The 20,949-nt window shown below is 44.3% G+C and overlaps 1 protein-coding gene across 1 annotated transcript; it reads left to right on the plus strand.

The window, feature by feature from the left end:
• Positions 1-455: 455 nt before the first annotated feature.
• LOC146546990 (macrophage mannose receptor 1-like) lies at positions 456-4,213 on the plus strand. Its single transcript, XM_085265602.1, has 4 exons — positions 456-573; positions 2,516-2,823; positions 3,205-3,491; positions 3,586-4,213. Exons 2-4 carry the CDS (start codon positions 2,550-2,552, stop codon positions 3,772-3,774), a joined length of 750 nt encoding a protein of 249 aa, XP_085121728.1. The 5' UTR covers positions 456-573; positions 2,516-2,549; the 3' UTR covers positions 3,775-4,213.
• The last annotated feature ends 16,736 nt before the right edge of the window (positions 4,214-20,949 follow it).

Raw genomic sequence — 20,949 nt, forward strand, 5'->3', positions numbered from 1 at the left:
GACGGTATAGAGACCGATTGCGTCCAAAATGTGATGTCCACATATGTGGACGCCAGGTCCTAGGAGGTTAATGAGGCAGTTAAAGGTTGTAAACCTGTAATGGAGAAAGTGCGGGATGTCCTGCTAATTGTGGTTTACCAACTTTTTCATTCTCTGAAGCTGCTGTATTCACTCTCATATATATATATGGTGTGCATATATTGCAGAAACAAAAATATTAAAACAATGTTCTTACACTACAGTTAAAAAAACGTTTTAAGGCACATCACTCAAACACAAAAATCCCCACCTTTAGACAGCTTTCTGTCAGTAGGGTGTGGTGGTTTACATTACATGATCCCTGAAGGTTCTAGGAAGGGACTAAGTAAATATCCAGAATAGAGTGTATTTAAATGCTGCTGCTGCTTTGCTTCTGATTTAAATGACTTGGGGGATGCCAGGCCAGAGCTATCCATCAAATTAGTTGGGACCTGGATGGCAGGTTTTGAACAGACCTCTGAATCACCACTGGTGTCTTATAGAGGGATCATAACCAGAGTGAATTTCAAAGATTCCCTGCTAACATCTACCAAGGTAAGTGCTGCTGTACAAACAGGTCCGATGAATGAATGACAGAGACTTATATTTATAAAGAGATGAAGAGAAAACAGTGTGATAGCCACGTAAGTTGTGGACTTTATCAGTTGGGCTGATTTCAGTTTTAATCTGCTGAAACTGTATATTAAAAGCAGTTTAACTTCCTGAGACTAGCATGTATGCATGTACAACTCATTCTCTAATTTTTCTTTAGTCATTTTAGAGCAATTTCACTAAAACAACCATCTGAGACTTAGGTTAACCCATTAGGTCTTTGTCTGATTTTGATTTTGTTGTAATGTTTTACACTAACTGACAGCAAATAGTAGTAAAATTTATAGCTGACAAAATATGTAGTGAGCAAAGTGACAATAAACACAGCTCAACTGAAAGAGAACTGAATTGGTTTAACTCCTGTTTTCATGTCAGTGATTGAAAACCATGATTAATTAAACTGTCACATAGATATAGGAACAAGTATAGATAAAAAATAATAATAATTAAAAAAGGCAGCTCATTAAAGAAGTATTCCTGTATAAACTGGACCACAGTCACAGTAGTGTCTGAAAGTACTTGGTGTCATAACAGCTGTGTTAGGCAGCCAGGAATGGACCCAAAATCCAAACTAAACTCAAAACACAGCTTTATTGCTGGAATTATTCATTATAAACTAAAACTGGGAAAACACTTTAAACTAAACAGACAGACTAGCAGAAAACCCAGCATTCAGGGTGATCACTGTCAAGAACCGAAGTTCAACACACAAGCTGGACCCAGGAGCAGAACACACACACAGCGGTACGAGAGAAAAAATAAACTTTATTATAACTGAGAGTGTCCCGGGAGAGTAGAAGGGAGAAAACGCACGGAACCAGAGAAACCGAGGGACCGGGAGAAGAATCGCGCAGGAAACGCCGAGAGCGGGACCGTGGGAGGGATGATAGCGGGGCCAAGGGAACCGGAGGGAGGGGTGAGGGTCCGTGGGGAGAAGCTCCAGAAAGGGCGAGGCGGCTGGGGTTGATCGTGATCCAAATTCTGGACAGGCAGGTGGACAGGCTGGTGACTCAAAACACGCCGAGCAGTGATCGCTGAAGGACGATTACGGACTGGCGTGGAGCAGCAGGCTGGGCAGGATTAAATGGTCCACCTGGCGATCGCCTGGGATGGGATGCAGGTGTGGAGTCAGCGGCCACGCCCACGGGAGTGGGCATCCCAACAGCACCTCAGACGCCAGGCCGCGGACCATGACAGATCACGACAACCAGCTGAGGAAGAGGCAGACATTAAAAGCACAAGGCAAACGAAGGAATAGACCACAGGTGGGAACACAGCTGAACATAGTCTAACTAACGAGACGGGGAACCAAGACAGATCATGACACTTAATTGCTAAAGAGTTATTACATCTACATTTTTGAAACAGCCGTTTATAGAGGAATTAACCTGAAATAACCAAAATGCTATTTATGTCATCAAAGATCCATTTAGACTGGTCTACACTGTTAGTGCTCTTTAAACATCAAAATAAACTAAAACTCAATATGCTGGGTCAGATGACCCAGGATCGTGACAAAGGGATCAGACACTGAACACAGTGCATGATCCGCCAAAGAAGAACAAAAAACAAAAGCTATCTCACTATTCAGTTTGATCTCACTCGCACTCTTATTTTGTAAATGTCATTACAACAATTTATTTAAATTAGTATTTCTATTGTTTTGTGTTCTTTTCTTTTTAAATAATAGGACATTTCACTTGAAATTTGAAATGTTTTATTGATTTCTTTAAACACACAAGCACCTATATCTGTGCAATTTACTCTAGTTGTGTTTAATGAAGAGTTTATTGTTCCCAGCATTTATCAGTAGAGCGTTATGTGGACACAGCAGACGCTGCTCTTCCTCACTATAAAATTTCTGTTCTGTGTCCTGTCTGTGCAGGCTTTTTGTCCACTTTTCTCCTGTGAAAAACACAATGACGAAGCACGTTGGCTTCTTGCTCATTCTTTTCCCCGTGTGTGGACATCTGCTGGACATCAAGTATTATAATGACCCTTACAAGTATACCTGGGAAGAGGCACTGGCATACTGCAGGAAGCACCACACTGACTTGGTCCGAGTGAGAACTGCAGAAGAGGATGAAGCTCTACAGTACTCTGGATGGATCGGTTTGTCCCGGAAGGATGCAACAAGTCCATGGAAATGGTCCAGAGGAGACGAAATAGCCATCTTCAAACCATTCGATGACGGTAAATTCTCATACTATGTTTTTTACTCCTTAGATGTTACCTGGCTTACAAGACCAAACTTACTGGTAATTATTCCAAACTTATTTGCATTGTGACCTGAAATCGATTTGAGATATTTTGAGCATTCAACAATTTAAGTGGTGAGAAAGGATCAGATTTACAGTGTGGAGCAGTGTTGTCTATCACAGTGTTGACTGTAGTGAGTTTCACGAAGTCCCAAACCAACTGTTTCAGCTGGAACTTCAGCAAGGAGGGTTTGTTAGACACATAAACACTGTACTGGTAAAATGATTTGATACTGAATCTAGATAAAAATAGACCTTTAAAACATCTCTGAAATCCAGCCGTCTTTTTTGTCTATTGTACTTCGACTTCTTGCAGAACCAAAAAAGGATGAAAACTGTGTGAACAGAAAAAGCGACGGAGAATGGGAACGCAAGAAGTGTGATGAAAAACGTGATTTCCTATGTTATGAGGAAAAGCTGATTCTGGTGAAGGAGAATAAAACATGGGAGGAGGCATTAGAACACTGCAGGTCTCTGGATGGAGTGGTCACAGAAGATCCAGCCTCTTCATACAGGAACCACGGCTATGACCTGGCCTCCCTGATCACTCCAGATGACTACACCACTGCACGAGAGACCGCAAAAGAGGCTACCACTGATGAGGTTGGGCAGTTTTCTGCATGCGTTTGTGTTGGTGAGAGACTCATAACTATACTTACTGTAACTTTGTTTGTTTCTCTTTGTTTACTGTTGGCAGGTGTGGACAGGCCTGTGTAACCTGGCTGGTGAGTGGCTGTGGGTGGGTGGAGAAGAAATGCAATATGAGGATATCCCAAAATGCCCAACCGAGGGCCTCTGTGGCGTCCTCGAGAAGAATGGTCGTTCACCCTACGGCATAAGAAACTGCCAGCAGAAAAGGAACTTTCTCTGTTCCAAAATGAATTAAGTACTGTACTTAAGTAAAAATTTGATATATCTGTACTTACCTTTCCATCGTATGACACTTAGATACATGTGTGTCAAAGTAAACAGGAGAAATAATCCAAAGCAGACTCCACAGACAGGGTTAAACAAAAATGAACCGTTACTCAGGTATATGAGTGAGTCCAAAATTAGAAATTCCAAGAACAATGGGAACCTGACAAACACTTTACACTACCAGTTAAAAGTTTTTGAGTTAGAATAATTGTACCTTCATTCATGATGTATGTTACCAAGATATCAATTAATATAGTCAGTACATTGAAAAGGTGAGAAATAGTGATGAGATGTTTTCATACTGTTAGATTATACAATGACGATAGATTAATGCAAACCAGAAAAATCATAACGTCTTGTTATATGTGTTATTTTCCTAATGTAGTTGTGTGACATGTCAAGTAAATTCTGGACTATACATAATTTAAAAGTTGTCTCAAGTCAATAAAGATATTAAATAAAGATTAATGTGCAGTTAAGCAATTATTTGTCTTTATAAGCAGTGGTGAGGGAACCATATGGTTACTTTCACTGCTATGAGGCTTTTTTTACATCCTAAAACAGGCCGTCTTGTATTCCTTTTGAAAAGAATGTTTTACAGAATTCGAGAAGTACACTCTAACTACGTACATAGGAATTTGTTATGAAACAGCTGTGTGCAGGCAGGAGTGGTAGTAGGAGGACCCAGTGTGCAGACACTCGGAGGCGGAAAGTGAACTCAAAACAGCTTTAATACTGAACTCAAAAGGGTACCAAAACTAGTGTGATCACCCAAGAAACTCCGGGTGGGGAGGAGTTGCAACCTGCAGCTCGTCGGGGAAGGTGACAAAGGGGGCAAGGGCCAGCAGCCTATCTGAGTGACGCCAGGCGACATAAGAAAAGGTGAGTGCCACCTGTTGATTTTTATTCAAAGGCGCTATATTGGAAGTTAAAACTAAATTTAATTAAATAATATTCACTCAGTCTGGGCTTCTGGCGTTGGTCCATAGTGATCTTGACTAATTAGTTTTAAAATAGGGCATAGTAGTCTGACTAAATTCATTGTTGTTCATTTTGGGGGTGAATTTTGAGTTAAGAAGTTATGTGTTTAAGTTAATACGGTTTAAGGTGTGTGGAAACAAATAAATACGGTTTAAGAGGTTTATCTGTGGGTTGACTGGGATGCCAGCCAGTCAATCGGTAGTGTAGGGATAATTTGGTTTTGATTGAGTAGCAAAAACGCGGTTTTGGGTCTCAGGTAATTAAACTGGAGGGCAGGGTACCCACAGTGAGGCTTTTAAAATAAGTAAATTTAATTTAGGACTGGGGCGTGGCCCCTAAGGGCGTAGTTCAGCTCAGCGCTGTGGCGGCGACACCTGACAGTGGACGCACCGTTAGACTATTTGCTTGGTTGGTTGCCAGGGGGATTCGGGCGCCCCGAATAAACCGAAACGGTCGAAGGGAGACCGTTTCTTTTACTGCGCCAGATTGACAGATAGAGTCGCGGACCGGCTGCCTCCTATTTAAACGTCAGGAGCTTGTGAACTTTAAGTAAAGCCAAAAGCGTGATCTGGGATATTTCACGCTGCTGGTGGAGATCCGGGTGTCCGGGCGGGGAAGCAGTTTTAAAGTACTAAAACTTAGTAATTTGACCGTTTTCAAGGCGGCGTACTTGAGACGGGTAATTGATCAGCAAGAGCGAGGCTCTGGGCTGAAAGATGCTTTTAAATTAGTCAAAAATTTAGCAACACCAGCAGAGAAATAGAGAAGTGAGATAAAGTTGTTCTGGCATATGGTGTTTTCTTAGGAATTTGAGCGCTATCGGGAGGGCGTTCCCGAGGTGTGTATTGACCAGCAAGGCTAGGCCTGGGCTATAGGTGCTTTTAAATTAGTCAAAAAGATAGGAGTAACCTCTTCTGGTATATGACGTCTATGGGGCCCGTGTATACTGTATATAAATTATTCGTGTGTCTGTGCATTTAAAAGTGTAAATTGTATAAACTGTCTTGTGTTGTTGAACTTTTTCTGTGTGGATTCAGAGTGTGTGAAAAAACGAAAACGCCTTTCTCTTCTCTCGCTCTCAGGGAACAGAGAGTGTGTGTGTATCTCTCCTGAAGGAAAGGGGAGGGGTGTGTGGTGCCGCGCAGTAGCGGGCACACGCGCGCGAGTACGAGCGGAGTGTGTGTGTACAGCTGCGGCCCTATTTCTCCCTTTTTTGTCCTTCTGAGCTTCTTTTCGTTAGGTGAAAGGGGGTCTCAGAAGTATGGTTAAAATATTTCAGTATATTAAATAAACTAAACCTTGTAGTTTTGTGTTGGTGATTTCCTAATGTGATTATGGTTTAATAGAATTCCATGAGTAATGATCCCTTGTGTAAAACTCCAGTAAGGTAGGATGCGGGGATAAATATCTTGACAAAATTTGAGAACTGTGTGTGATTGTTGGGAGATTTTTAGTTGGGTCGTATTTCTTTCTCTACCTGGAAAAGGCAGAGATCTGTGCTCTATTTGATGTTGTGTAAATAAAGCTTTTAAAAGTTGGTTGAGTCTCTCGTATAAGGAGGGAAAACGGTGCATGGTAGATTGTTTGGATTATTCTTGTATGTGAAAACTTTGTAGTTGTTAGGGAAGTGAATGTGAGAGTGAATTTTCGCTGGCTTTGCGTGCTTAAAACTGTTAGATTAGACGTTTGTCAAGCTTTGAGCTTGAAAGGAGGATTAGAGGGTGTGTGTGTGTGCGTCTGTGGGCGGTCTCTCTCTCTCAGGCTGGAGCCTAGCGGAAGTTCGGCTTGACCAGCTTGTGAGATTCTGACTGCCGAAAGGAAAATACAAGGAGGCAACCCCTAGGGGAGGAGCCTAAGACCGGCCATTTTGGTAAGGTAAGTGAGGTCAAAAAGCAAAATGGCTGAAGAGGAAAAGGCGACCCCTGGAGGGGGAAAGAGATACAAGCCACTGAAGGAGCAAATACAGGAATTGAAGAAAGCCATTAAAATGACTGAAGGGACGTCTTCAAAAGAGATTGCTCGTCAGTGTCAGGATTTAGAAAAAGAAGTGAAGGAATTATGTGAAAATCAACAGAAGACATTGGAGGACAGAATCCCTCTCCACTCCCTCTTTCAACGACAAGGGGAGAAATGTGAAGAGAGAATCAAGGAGCTTGAAGAGGAATCTTTAGGACGTTTCCAGGGGAGAAAAAATAAAGGCTGAAAAGAAACTTATGATGGAAAAACAAAGTAAGTATTGTAAGCTTATGATTATCTCCCAAGGTGTTTCCCACTGGATGCAAGAGGAAGTGAACGACATCCAGCCAGCCTTAAAAAAGGAAGCTGAGGCTGAAGGAAAGCTATATCCCAGCCTGAAGGACTTCCTGAGTGGCCCACCCCCACCTTATATTTGTCCAGTGGTGGCCCTGGAGGGTGGTACTATGTGGGGGCCCGAAGGAAAAACAGGAAAAGTGACAGGTGGAATTGTCAATTTACAGGAGAATCCTCCATCATCGACATCTGCTCCAGCCACAGTGGAGGCAGACACAGGAGTAGTGCAGCCACAATCAGGGGCACCTGCACAGAAAGCGATGCAGTCTCAAGCAGCGGCAGCTGCATCAGAGGTAAGTCAGCCGCACCCAGTTGCTGGGACATCACAAGGAATTACTACACGGGGGTTGATCTTGATTCCTCCCGCTCTTTTTAGCTCAGATAGAGCTACAGAAGAAGCTCAACCTGTGGCGTCTACAAGTACCGGACAGGTGACATTGCAACAGCCCAGCCAGGAAAATCCATCCCAGGAGGTCTGGACTTCAGAGGAAGACTCACCTTCAATGCAGTATCAGAAGGCGCCATCAAAGGCGACCCGAAAAACTAATCAGAGGTCAACGGTTGATGATTCTGAGAAAGAACAGTGGCAAGGCCACGTTTTTGGAAAAGAATCTGACAATCGGGAGGCTGTGATACAACTGGAACGCCTCCTGAGAAAATTGGAGGAGGAAGGCGTAGCAACACCACGTAGCGTAGCACAAACACTTTATGCCTTGGAAAAGGACTTGGCGGGCTCAGTAGAGAGCAACACACGAAAATCCAGAGAAGTGTCAAACCTGCAAAGGGGAGGATTTGCCCCAAAGTTTCAGACTCCCACAGGAGGAACGACCCTTCGCTCTGGGAGGGTTCTGGAGGAACCAAGAGATAAAAGACCGTCCATCTTTGAGAAGAACCAGAGGAAGACTGTTGCATTGCCAACTGAAGAAGGGCAGGGTGACACAGAGGAGGAATTATCCCTCACAATGCCTTTATTGAAGGGAGGAAGGGGTGAACCAGTCTACCACCCCTACAATATCAGAGATCTTGAGGCTCTGGTGAAGCAGCTGCCCCCAATCACGGAGGGAGGAGCCGCTTGGTTGAGGAGACTAGGAAGTCTTACAGAAGGAGAGGAATTGGCTCTGGGAGATTTCCGAGCTATCGGTGGGAGGACCTTCAGAGGAGGAGGCCTCGCAGATGTAGAAGAGATAGCAAGAACTGTATGCCAACCAAACGACGTCCCCTATGCAAGGGTGCGAAATGCTCTCTCTGACGCAGTGCGTGAGAAGTATCCGACTCATAACATGGGCACTACACCTAGGATTGTTTGGACCCCAGAACATTCCCCTAGAGAGTATATGGAGCATGCAAAAGAACAGTGGATTCTTCAAACTGGTGAACATCCTGGGCAGAATGGTGAACCAAGGGCGTGGTTCCGATCTGCAGTATTAGCAGGTCTCCCAGAACGAGTAAGAACAGATTTACAAAAGAATCCTGATTTTGCGGTGGCGGATTCAGCCAAATGGGAGAGGCACATTATACATCGACTTGGGCTGGAGAAAGACGAGGTGAACAAGAAAAAACAGGAGCTGGAGGAGGCGCAAGGGCAGTTAGTAAAATTGAAATTGGCAGAGGCGAGAGAAAAACTAAACGAAAAGAAAAAGGAAAACAAAGATGGACCTAAGAAGATGCTGGTGGCGCAGCCACGGGGCGATCCGGGGCCTGATTGGCCAGATTTGAATCCGGTTCTGTACCCTGATGACCGATGGCCCGCCAATGAATTCCCAAGGCAAGGAAGACCCGCGGGGAATTGGGGGGCTACTAGGTCGCTGAGGGGACGTGGTGGATCCCAAAGGGGAGGTGGACCAAGGGGCCGTGGTCTGGGGGGACCTATGCTGGACCCGAATGTATGCCGAAGGTGTGGAGGACGAGGACATTGGGCTCGTAATTGTCCTACGCCATGGCTACCAGAAACAGCTTATTCATCATCACCCCAGGCACAGGGAACTTTTCGAGGCAGAGTGGGCCAGACAAGGGGACATCAAGCTCCAAACCCAGGCATGGCGCCAGCGGCTCAGTATCCCCTGGGATACTGGGGCGGAGAGGAGGAGCTGTACTGACGGGACCCACAGAGGCCAGACAACATGGGAGTGGCAGATCCTATGTTGTCGATGAGTGTGGAAGGAGATGAAATGACCTTCCTTGTGGACACTGGGGCTACCTATTCAACACTGAAACAAAAACCAAACAGTGCCACACTTTCCAACCATGTGGTCAGTGTTATTGGGTTTTCTGGGGTACCGATGACGCTGCCAACAACCAATCCAGCCCTGACGGTGCTGGGAAAACAGACATTGAAGCACAGCTATGTGGTGTCTCCCCATGTGCCTGTGAACTTGATGGGCAGGGATCTGCTCATTAAATTGGGGGCCACCATCATGTGTTCAGCTGATGGACTAACAGTGACACTTCCAGGAGGAAAAGAGTTTCCGTGCCTGGGGACATTTTCAAAGAACCAGTACTTGCTGAAAGACTGTGAACAAACGACCGCTGACATCTATTGGGGTCGTGTGGTGGAAGAAGGCATACTAAGACAATATCAGTTGTGGAAACCTTGGATTATGGCCTTGGCCGTCTTCTCTCCCCCCAGGGATCCGTTCCATGTCACCCTCTATTATGATAGAAATGATGATGAAATTTACAGGGACCTGTTCCAGTCTGACCTTGAAGGCCAGACTTGGAATGTGTGTTCTCAAAACATCTATGTCGGTCCGGAGGGCGTCGCGGCAGCAGTAAAATTAACCGACGAACAACGGCCTTGGTTCAAAATGGGACCTGATTCAGTGCCCCATATAACATTGGCGGTCCATGAGAGTCATCAGGCGAAGGAGCTGGGGACGATGGTCAAAAGAGCCCTCGAGGAACCTGGCTGGCAAGCTACTCAGATTCCAGACGTTTGGTACTCGCCAAAATGCAAAATTTATCGTATCACTTGTCAATCAGAGGACATAGTGATGTTGGAGCATCAACAAATCTCAAGAATTCATGGGAGAGAAAGAACAGACCATGCGGATGCAGTTGCCGCACTTGCGACTCTTCCTGACACTTTGTGGTCAGCAGGGCCTACGGATGTGGGCCAGGCCACGTGTTCGCCCGTTTTGTTCCAGCTGAAGTCTGAAACGCCAATTTGGAAACCACAGTATAGGCAAAAGAGAGAAGCTGAGGAGGGAATTGCAGAAACCATTGAGGGGCTATTGAAAGTAGGGGTGCTTGAGCCCTCTCAATCCTACTGGAATACTCCTATTTTGCCAGTAGAGAAGCATGGGACAGGAAAGTACAGAATGGCACATGACTTAAGAGCCATCAATGCCATTTTACGTACTGACACGGTGCCAGTCCCAAACCCATACACAGCCTTGACGGCATTAACACCAGATCAGAAGTGGTTTACATGTATTGATTTAGCGAATGCATTTTTCTGTCTCCCATTGCATGAGTCTCTGAGGGACATTTTTTCATTCACATATGGGGGACAACAGTACAGATACACAAGGTTGCCACAAGGGTTTGCACTTTCCCCTGGCATTTTCAACCAAGTATTGAAAGAAGCTTTATCGCCATGCCATCTCCCAGAGGGGTGTTCACTAGTGCAATATGTTGATGATTTGCTCATTGCAGCTCCGTCTGCTTCGGCATGCACGGCAGCTTCACTTACCATACTGAAGAGACTCGCTGAGTGCGGTTTCAAGGTCAGTAAAGGAAAGTTGCAGTTGGTCCGACCAGAAGTAACATTTCTGGGCCGTGTCATTGCTCACAAATCAGTGGGTCTGCTAAACACTCATCGTGATCAGATTTTGACACATCCAAGACCGCGTACGGTTAAGGAGTTGCTCTCATTCTTGGGGTTAACAGGATACAGCCGGCACTTCATTCCAAATTATGCAGGCAAAACAGCCCTGTTGAGGGATTTGGTAAAAACGGCAGGTGTCAGAAATCTTAAGGCTGAACTGCCATGGACATCGGCCACTGAGTCGGCATTTATTGCATTAAAACAGGACTTATCTAGATCGGCTGATCTTGCTATTCCTAATTATGAACAACCCTTCTATCTTGATGTTTCTGAAACACACGGGATAGCTAATGGGGTGTTGTTTCAGAAAAAAGGGGGAGGAAGAGATGTACTTATGTACGTCAGCATCAGGCTGAATTCATTAGAGACAAGGCACCCGAGATGCACTCAGCATGCCATTGGGGTGTCAAAAATTATACAAAAGACAGCACATATAGTGAGGGACCATCCGTTGAAGGTGCTGACCACCCACAGTGTGGTGGCATATGTTAACTCACAAGCCTTCACCATGACACCTCTTACACAACAGAGAGTGTGTAGAGTTTTAGACGCTCCTAACTTGACTTTCACACATGAAGGAATTAACATGGCAGATTTAATGGAGTCAGGAGGAGAACCTCATGACTGCGCAAAGAGAGCTGAAGTGGACGAGAAGATAAGAGAAGACTTGAAAGCAGAACCTCTGATAGGAGCTGAAGATTGGTTCACTGATGGATGCTGCTACAGGGATGATGAAGGATTAAAAGCAGGCTACGCGGTAGTTTGCAGAAAAGGGGCTGCATTTGAAGTGAAGGAGGCTGGAAGACTTGAAGGGCAGCAGTCAGCCCAAAGAGCAGAAGTAATTGCTCTAAGTCGAGCTTTGAGACTTGCAAAAGGAAAAAGAGTCAACATTTACACGGACTCAGCTTATGCTTTTGGAGCAGCTCATGTGGAGCTCGCCCAATGGAGAAGAGCAGGATTCAGGACAGCAGATAACGCACCAATCTGCCACAAAAAGGAAATGGAGGAACTTGAGCAGGCCTTGGGAGATCCAGAGGAGGTGAGCATCATAAAATGCAAAGGCCACTCCTCAGGGACCGGCCTGATGGCCAGAGGAAATCAGGAAGCCGATCGAGCTGCAAAAGAGGCAGCGGGTTATAAAGCATCACGACAGATGGTACAAATAACGGTGGAAGAAGAATCAGGAGTTAACATGCTAGAGGAGGCCAGGAAGGCCCAAGGGGAGGCTGCCCCAGAAGAGAAAGGGATCTGGAAGAGTCGAGGAGCCTGGGAAGAAGGAGGTCTCTGGCGAGGACCTGACGGTCGACCAGTGTTGACAGCCAACTTGGCAAAACAGAAGATTGCCGAAGCGCACGGCCTTGGACATGTAGGTGTCGCCCAGATGGGGAGACATCTGTGCCATTGGTGGCATCCCTTTTTGAAGGATATGATCAAGGAAAAGGCTAGGACCTGTCTGATCTGTGGGAAGCACAATCCGAAGCCAGTGATTAAACCAGAGGCAGGTAAGTTCCCCATTCCAGAAAGACCAGGTGAAGAGATTGTCATTGATTTCACTGACATGATTGATCCAGGTCCAGGAGGAGTTCGATATCTACTGGTAAGTGTAGATGCTTTGACGGGTTGGCCTGAGGCATGGCCTACCAAGAGGGAGGATGCAAAAAGTGTGATTAAGTGTTTAATCAATCATTACATCCCCCGGCATGGTTTCCCTAAGCGGATTAGGTCCGACAATGGGACTCATTTCAAAAACAAAGATTTGGCAGAGGTAGAACAGAAGCTGGGGTTACAACATAGATTTGGCACAGTATATCACCCCCAGTCGCAGGGAAAGGTAGAAAGAATGAATCTAAATCTGAAGAATAAAATTGCTAAGATTTCAGCTCACACGGGGCTAAATTGGGTAGCAGCCCTGCCAGTTGCATTGATGATAATAAGATGTTGTGTTAATCAATCCACAGGTTTCACACCATATGAGCTGTTGACAGGACGACAGTTTCCAGGTCCATGGACAACAGTTCCGGCGGCAGAAAGTGTAAAAAGTAATAGAAAACATATTGAATGTTGGAAAGAATTAAAAGCTCTTGTGTCTAGTTTCACACAACAGGTTGGAGAGGGGGTGAAAGCGGAGGACAGGTCCATCCCCGATGCCAAGGCGGTGTGGCTGAAGGTCATTAAGCGAAAGTGGAGAGACCCAAGGTGGACCGGACCTTTCGAAGTAATTGCCCGAACCACCAGTGCTGTCCGTCTAAAGGGGAAAGGGGAGACCTGGTTCCATTGGTCTCAGTGTGCAGTCGCGGACGAGAGTTTGTTGGAGCTAGCTTCCACCCAATCGACGCAGGAGGGAACATAGAGCCAGAATAATACTCGTTCCCCCTGTGCTACGGTCCTCCTCAGTAGTCTACCTGAGTGAGGCGGAGAAAGGAGAGGAGCGTCACGCGCCAAGGAGGAATCCAGTACAGGCTCTTAAATAGGCTAGGGCTCTAGTCTAAAGTATTTGATAGTTTGAAGGAATCGTAATAGTTTTGCATGTTACTCGCATATTTTTATACTCATAACCTTATACTCTTTTTGTAACCTTATCTTTTTAGTATAGAGTAAAAGTAAACGAGCCTGGGAACAGTCATCATGAAATTGTGGGAAAATTGGAAAATAACGGGGTTGTTGGGCTTAATAAGTGTTATAACGTGTTTCTTTGTTTTTTGGCAGACAGGTGAATTGCCCAGACACAGAGGTCTATCCGCTCCTGAGCCCGAACCGATCAAATCGTCGAAAAAAGTCAAGCGTGCGGTTGGTTCAGGTGGGGATGATGGGTGTCTCAAAGCCAGTGGCGGAGTCGAGTTTGGGTATGTTAATGGATCTACAACAGCGTTCACATTCGATTTGTGTGAGGTAATTAAATGCTCGGGTGACGGGAATAGTTGGAGAACATATAATGTGTGGGTTTGTTATCATCCAATGATGTGTTACCCTAAGTCGGTGTGGGGCCCATCATGGGATAGTGACATCTACACCTATGTAACGGATCAGTGGTGTTCTTGGCAGGATGTGGTCGCGTGGACAGGAGTAGGATGGCAGCCAACGGTGCCACCGGCCCTTGAAGGAATAGCTATTCAGAGAGATTATTCGGTTACAAATAACCCTATTACTCTTTCCCTAGGACCATGGAGTGAACTCCCTGAACCTGGGTTTGATGGAGGTGCGTTTTATTTAGTAGTAGGGGTAGATAAAGTAGGGACAGATCCATTCGGGTTAATTCGGGTGAATTTATTTAATCCCAGGTCTAAACCGCTGGGAAATGACTCAGCACTGAATCTCACGGTGCAAACAGATCCCGTAGAGACAGTAACTTACAAGGATCCAGAAGAAAAATGGTTTGTTGCCACTGATTATACTAGGTTAAAACCTCAGGAGTTGATAGAGCGTGCCACAGGTTTTGGAGATAGGAATCTTTGGTTAGATTGGGTGGCTCAAAATGCTAAGGAGCAGAAAGTGGTTGATTGTGTTGCTTGTGCTACCGCTCGACCACATTTGTTTACTGAACCCGCTCCTCTGTATCCAGAGGATGAGTGGGGATATAATTGCATGTTGAGATTAACTAGAGAGGCGGTGGACACAGGTAACTGCACCACTTTGTCAGGTTTATATCCGCCAATTGATAAACGCACACAACCAGGTTCATTCACACCAAAACGAGATAATTATACATGTTTTGAGTTTTCTACAGACAGAGTGAGATTTAGGCTAGGAAGGATTAATCCAAGCTGGTGCCAGAGGACAATTACAGGTAGGACTACCAATGATGTAAGTGACCCAAGCACAATTATAGGCACCTGGGCGAGAGGTGGGCTATATTATTATTGTGGGGAGTACACCCTTTTGGTGCAGGTTCCCTTGGGGAGTGTGGGAACGTGTGCTTTGGTGCGCTTAGCTGCACCTTTGATGCTCATGGGCAGTAGGCTAGAGACAATTCCACAGCAAGGTGCGAATGTGTCTACAGCCAGACGGAGGAGAGCCACAGGAGCTATCCACAAGTATGATCCAAGACGGGACTCGCCAACCTGGATAGACTCAATAGGAGTTCCCCGAGGAGTTCCAGATGAGTATAAGTTAGTTGATCAGATAGCGGCCGGGTTTGAAAGTGTGTTTCTGTGGGTGACTCCAAATAAAAATGTTGATCGCATTAATTATGTTCATTATAATGTGTTGAGACTCTCTAATCTCACCAGGGACGCGGTGGAAGGTCTTGCAGAACAATTAGGTCCGACGTCGTTAATGGGAATCCAAAATCGCATGGCGCTGGACATGTTATTGGCCGAGAAGGGAGGCGTGTGCGCGATGTTCGGAGATTTATGTTGCACCTTTATTCCCAACAATACAGCTCCGGACGGAACAGTCACGCGGGCGCTGGAAAATTTGAAAACGTTATCTAGAACCATGCATGAGCAATCAGGCGTGAACTCAAGGCTGGGAGATTGGTTCACATCTGTTTTTGGGCAATATAAGGGATTGTTTATGTCTGCCATGTTTTCTCTTCTAGTTTTTCTAGGTTTGTTGCTGATCGGGTGTTGTCTCATTCCTCTGGTGAGGCAGGTGTTGGGTAATCTGGTGAGCAGGGCCATAGCTTCTGGTTCAGCTGGGTCAGCTGGTCCGGAACATATGATGCCGTTGCGAGAAGCCGCCTGGACGGAGGAGTGACACAATATCTCTAAATGTTGGCCTTTTTTCAAAAGGCCAAAGAGGAGGAGTGTGATCAGGAGATATTTTATTTTGTATTCTCACAATCAGTTATCATTGATTATTCATTTGCCATTGTGGAATCTGTTGACAGTATAATCTTTTAATTACATCTGTGTTACTTTGAGCAAATATTAATGTACACTGACTGTCTATATTAATCCACACTGACTGTTTATATAAAGTTGTTGCACGTTAGAGCAGAGCAGTCACACCATACAGACCCACGAGTCCTGTTGGGCCCTGGCAGGCCTGCGTGTAATTTTGCACGTACGCCGGTCTCTGCTTACATGCACGCACTTATGTAACACACGCACGGTCACCTACACACTTAGTAATAATAGGAGGGTCATCTGAGGACAGTTTTTCTGATAAATACACTTTCACAAAATGCACAATGTAATACACACTTGTTTTTCTCTTAAGAGTAGCAGTTGATGTCTATATAAGGGAAAACTTTGGGATAGGCGGGGAATTGTTATCATTTGAGATCATTTCCAGTAAAGATCCAACTGTGATGTCATAAAGGCAATATAAGGAGACTGATGCTTCAGTTGACGAGAGGATTCGATTGCAAATTGTCTTTTCCCACTCTTGTGCACAGAGTGTAATAAAGATCACTATTTTTGACACCTACTTCGACTTGGGCTTGCTTTCTTCTCTTCCCTAACTCGACCGAACCTTAACACTAGGAATACAAAATACACTTACATAGACAGAAACACAGCTAGATAAGGGTAGATCACGACAGCGACAAACTGAAACACAGGGCTTAAATACACAGAGGGAGCAATCAGGGAATGGGCAACAGGAAGGAAACACAGCTGGGGCAAATCAGGCCACATCGATGCATTTACATGAGACACAGACTTTCAAAGTAAAACAGGAAACGTAACACAGACTGAACTTACAGACACAGGCTGTGTCCCAATTCAGGGTCTGCACGCTTGAAGTACACATTTTAAGTGCGATTACATCACTGCCACACGACGACGGCTGTCCCAATTCGAAGTGTACTCCAAATGCGCCGATTTCCCCAAATATCAAGCGTGGTCCGTGTCGCTACCCGATCCGTACCGGAAACCCGATCGGTACCCCGCATGCGCGAAAGGTGTCTACTTCCGGTCACAGCGTTTTACGATAGTTATGGGTCTGTTAAGATGTTAAGAATAATAAGTATATCTTAAAATGTTTGCAATAATGAAGCATTTCAGTACAATGTAGACAAAAACGAAAAATAAAAAGAAAGTTACGGATCAGGACTCTCCGATCCTTACTGCGCATGTGTAAAGTCTGACCGTACAAATCGGGTCTACCCGATCCGTACCGCGCATTTGCAGATGTTTTCTTCTTCTTCTGTTCGTTTAATGGCAGTTTACTCCCCAGTGTACGAGGATACCGCCACCAGCTGACGGAGCGAATGAACCCTATTATAAACTGAATTAACGTGATTTCAAATGCGTGTTAAATTTGATTTAGCGATAGTCGAGTGTGTTTATGCTTGTCTGTGAGGAGAGGATTGTTGGAATAGTGATGATGATGTGCGCTATCACTGTCAATTGTCAGTAAACACTTAATCTGGCTGATGAATCTTCATGTGACACATTGCTAAGTCAATATTATTAAGTCTGTAATTAGGCGCCATTCTTCTTATTTTACGGCGCTGTTGTTCAATCGGGGGACGCTCTCTGTTGAGGAGAAAAGCATGAATTTGTTTGTATACGGATTATCCATTGTTTAAATGTCCCGGGCAGTCGAAAAGGAAGCAGAGCTGTTGAGAAATGCTAGGAGCTAACTGGGCGCTAACCGTATCATTCAAATATATTGAATGTTGCAATGTTGGCAAAGAGAGGAAGTAACGTAAGATTTGCGCATGCGGGGTACCGATCGGGTTTACGGTACGGATCGGGTAGTGACAGTCCGGTGCACGCTTCGTGGTCCCATATATCCCACAATTCATAGCGCGGCTGGATAATTTTGCTGCAAAATACGGCAGAAGGGAGCGGCCGAAGAGTGAACTGTCAAAAGTAAGTATTGAATATTATGTCACTTATTTACGTGCGAATGTTTAATAACGAAGAACATTAAAACATTACTGTTGGTCACATGTCGGCAAAATTATGTGACATTAGTGATGTTTGTACTTTCAGCGTTAACTTTGTTTTAAAGCCTCTACTTCTAAATATATATATTGTCGACCTTATCTTACAGATAATGTGATGATTTTATATATAGTCATATATCCACAAACACAACAAGCTGAAAGTCAGTGAATGCTGCTCGGTTTGCAGTCCTGAATATCACGGCACAAGCAGGATTCACTGCACTGTTAATGTTAGCTATGTTATGTTGCTGCCTCTGTCCGGTGGTGTCGAGCCAAATGAACTTTAACGTGTGTTTGAACGAGCTGACGGTTCACTCGTTAAGCTGAAAGAAAGATGCTTTAATCACAGGAGTCACACATGTGTCCACTGTACCATCTGGGAACTCTTCTTGTTTAGCACTCGTAATAACACAAACCCTAAATCCTCCTTCTCTTGTGCTGTTTTGTAGCAGTGTATACACCTGAGACTGTCACCTGTCTGTCTGTCTGTCCTGCACTCTCTCTCTGTTTCTTTCTCTCTGATTGTGTAATAAAAGTTTGAACATGTATTTATAAGTTACACTTGTGTTTGAATCCCGCAGCTTATCACACATTTGATTTCCATGTGTGACAACTGCAAGTGTCCAGAGTGAGGACAGATTGAGGGACGCACTGCTGCACATCATCTGTGAGGCTTTGCACCCCTGATGATCCACCAGGACAAACTCAGCAGTGTTTGAGGAAGAGGAGGAGGAAGAGCCAGCAGCAGCTGACAGATGGAGAGAATAGACAGACTGTTCCCTGTTTGTGAAGGACTGCTAGAAAAGTTTAAAATAACAAATTGTCTGTCCTGAAACAGTCTTATTAGGTAATGTTCAAATAATTTTATCATTCCAGTGTTTTCAGTGTGGAAATCTGTCCTGACTGTTTGACCTTCATCCATCCTCTTCTACTCACTAATCACTGCAATGCGATCCTTTTCTGCACTTTTCAAAGACCCCTGAGCTGCTGCTGCACAAACACTGAGGTGTTCCTAATAAAGTACTCGTGCTGCTGAACTGACCTGTGACTTTCAGAGTCATCTTGGTCTGACAGCTCACTTTGGGAATGTCACACTCGTACTGGCCGGCGGCGTCCGCCCTGAGGTCCTTTATGATGATGGAGAGGTTTCCAGTCTTGTATTGGTCTGGGAAGCTGAACACGTGACCTGTAAGCTTTGGATCCATTTTATCCTCTCTGCTGTTGATGTCCAAAACAACTTTGTCATCCTTGTCCCTCCAGAAGGTGTTAACTGACTCAGACAGCCGTTCAGAGTAGATGCAGGGCAGCACGACCTCACACCTGATGAAGCTGGTCCTCACAGACTGGCTGCTGCCTGCAGGATGACAGGAAAGGTTTGAGGTTTAGCTTGCTGTGTCCATAGTAAAGAACACAGTAATCCCAGTAACAGTCAGTCCTCAGGATGTGTGTGGAAAGGGGATATGCTAATTAAATGCTAATCATAGTAATGATGATCCTTTTTAGTGACAACGGCATAAATAACTCAAAACATCTCTTGATGTCACTGACTCTGGTCAGAGCAAATCTTGTGATTCCAGGGCTCGTTTTGATGACATTTGCAGCAGCTGCTCTGCCATGTACATTATGAGGTACTTAGCTCCAAAAGATCATACTGTTTTTGGACTTGAATCTTTCACCAGGAGTAGCTTCAGCACCAGCGACCTCCTCCTCTGATCAGATGTGTCTGTGTCTTCTGGATGATAGTCCACGTTGTCTTCCTCCTTAGAAACCTGCCCATCTGAATCGCTATGCTGATCTGTGTCCTCTCCTTCATTTTCACCAAAAATATGATCCAGAACTTGGCTCACTGTAAATCTTCTTCTCATTTTTGTATGCTGCAAATTGTAAATGTGCACTCTGGAAGTCAAATGGCCACTCAAATGCGTGAATTTACCTCACGTCTTGACATGCCCGTCTTTGTTTTTGTTGTTTTTGCGCCGGTATACTGGAAAAACACGCAAAATAAGACTCCCATGAAGGTCATATGATTAGGAGAGGAGCTGACTGTCAGTGTGTCAGCTGACAGTGCACTTATGATTTCAGTTTTGGCTCTAATTATTGCTTTATACTCATAATATTATAACTGGGTCGAAACCAACCCTAACAAAACAAAGGTCATAATTTCAACTAGGGCATTTTATAATTTAGTGAAACGATTTTTTTGTTTTATTTTGTAGAAATAGAGATTCCTGACAAAGTCAAAAAGCCTTGATGCAATAAATAAATTTATGTGATTTTTTTTATGTATTTGAAATTTAAAATGAGCCGGTGCCAACTGCCAAAGGTTAAGTATCTTCATGCAACATATGACTTTTTTGGTCAGTTTATTTAAATGGATATTGTTCAAATGTCATCTTAAATGACCGATCTTATTCAAGTTCAAGTTTATGTTGTTTTCTGACTGGTGGTGCTGCAGCTAAACTGGATCAACATGAAATTTCTCTTTGGATAAATTCTTAAAGTCTGTATTTTATTCACTGACTAAAAATAATCTCACACGTTTCTTTTTAAACAGTTTTTTAATGTTTTCCTGTCCTGTCTGGCAGGTTTGCAATCAGAATTATCATCTGAATACACAGTGGTGTATAACACATTTAGCTTTTCCTATAAATTCTTTATACGATCCTCTTGTTCAGGTGTTTCTTTCATGTTTTTATTGATTTCTATTCATGTTACTTAAGTTCTTATTTTACATGTGGTAAACAGTATGACAGTGTGTGAGGCTGGGAGGGAGGCCCCAGGTGGGGTGCCCACAGCCAAGTCCTGAGAGTCCCAGAGGAACCAGGCAGCTGTTAAAGTGTTTTAAAAGTGGATTCGTTCTGACTGAAAACATGCTGCATTGTCATTGTGCCATCTGAAATAGCCTGCAGGCTGCCATCTCTATAACGGCTGCAGAAGTTACACAGAGTTATAAAAAGAAAAAAAGCATAAAGTCTTTTCAAACTTATACCATAACCTGATAAAAATGAAACACTGACAAAATTCAAATACAGCACTGAGCCGTGAAAGCATCTGAAGTATTGAGATTATTTTCATATCACTAAGTCAAGCAAAGAAAAAGCTTCTAGTGTGCCTAGTGGAGTGGTTTGGTTTAAACTAGATTAAAACAACAATGGCCTTAAAAATGATATATTTTAAAATAAAATAAT

This window comes from Mchenga conophoros, linkage group LG23 (genome assembly GCF_057382185.1).
Source record: "Mchenga conophoros isolate Kocher_MC1m ecotype Shallow Benthic linkage group LG23, M_conophoros_male_GT1.1, whole genome shotgun sequence".
Taxonomy (NCBI): Eukaryota; Metazoa; Chordata; class Actinopteri; order Cichliformes; family Cichlidae; genus Mchenga; species Mchenga conophoros.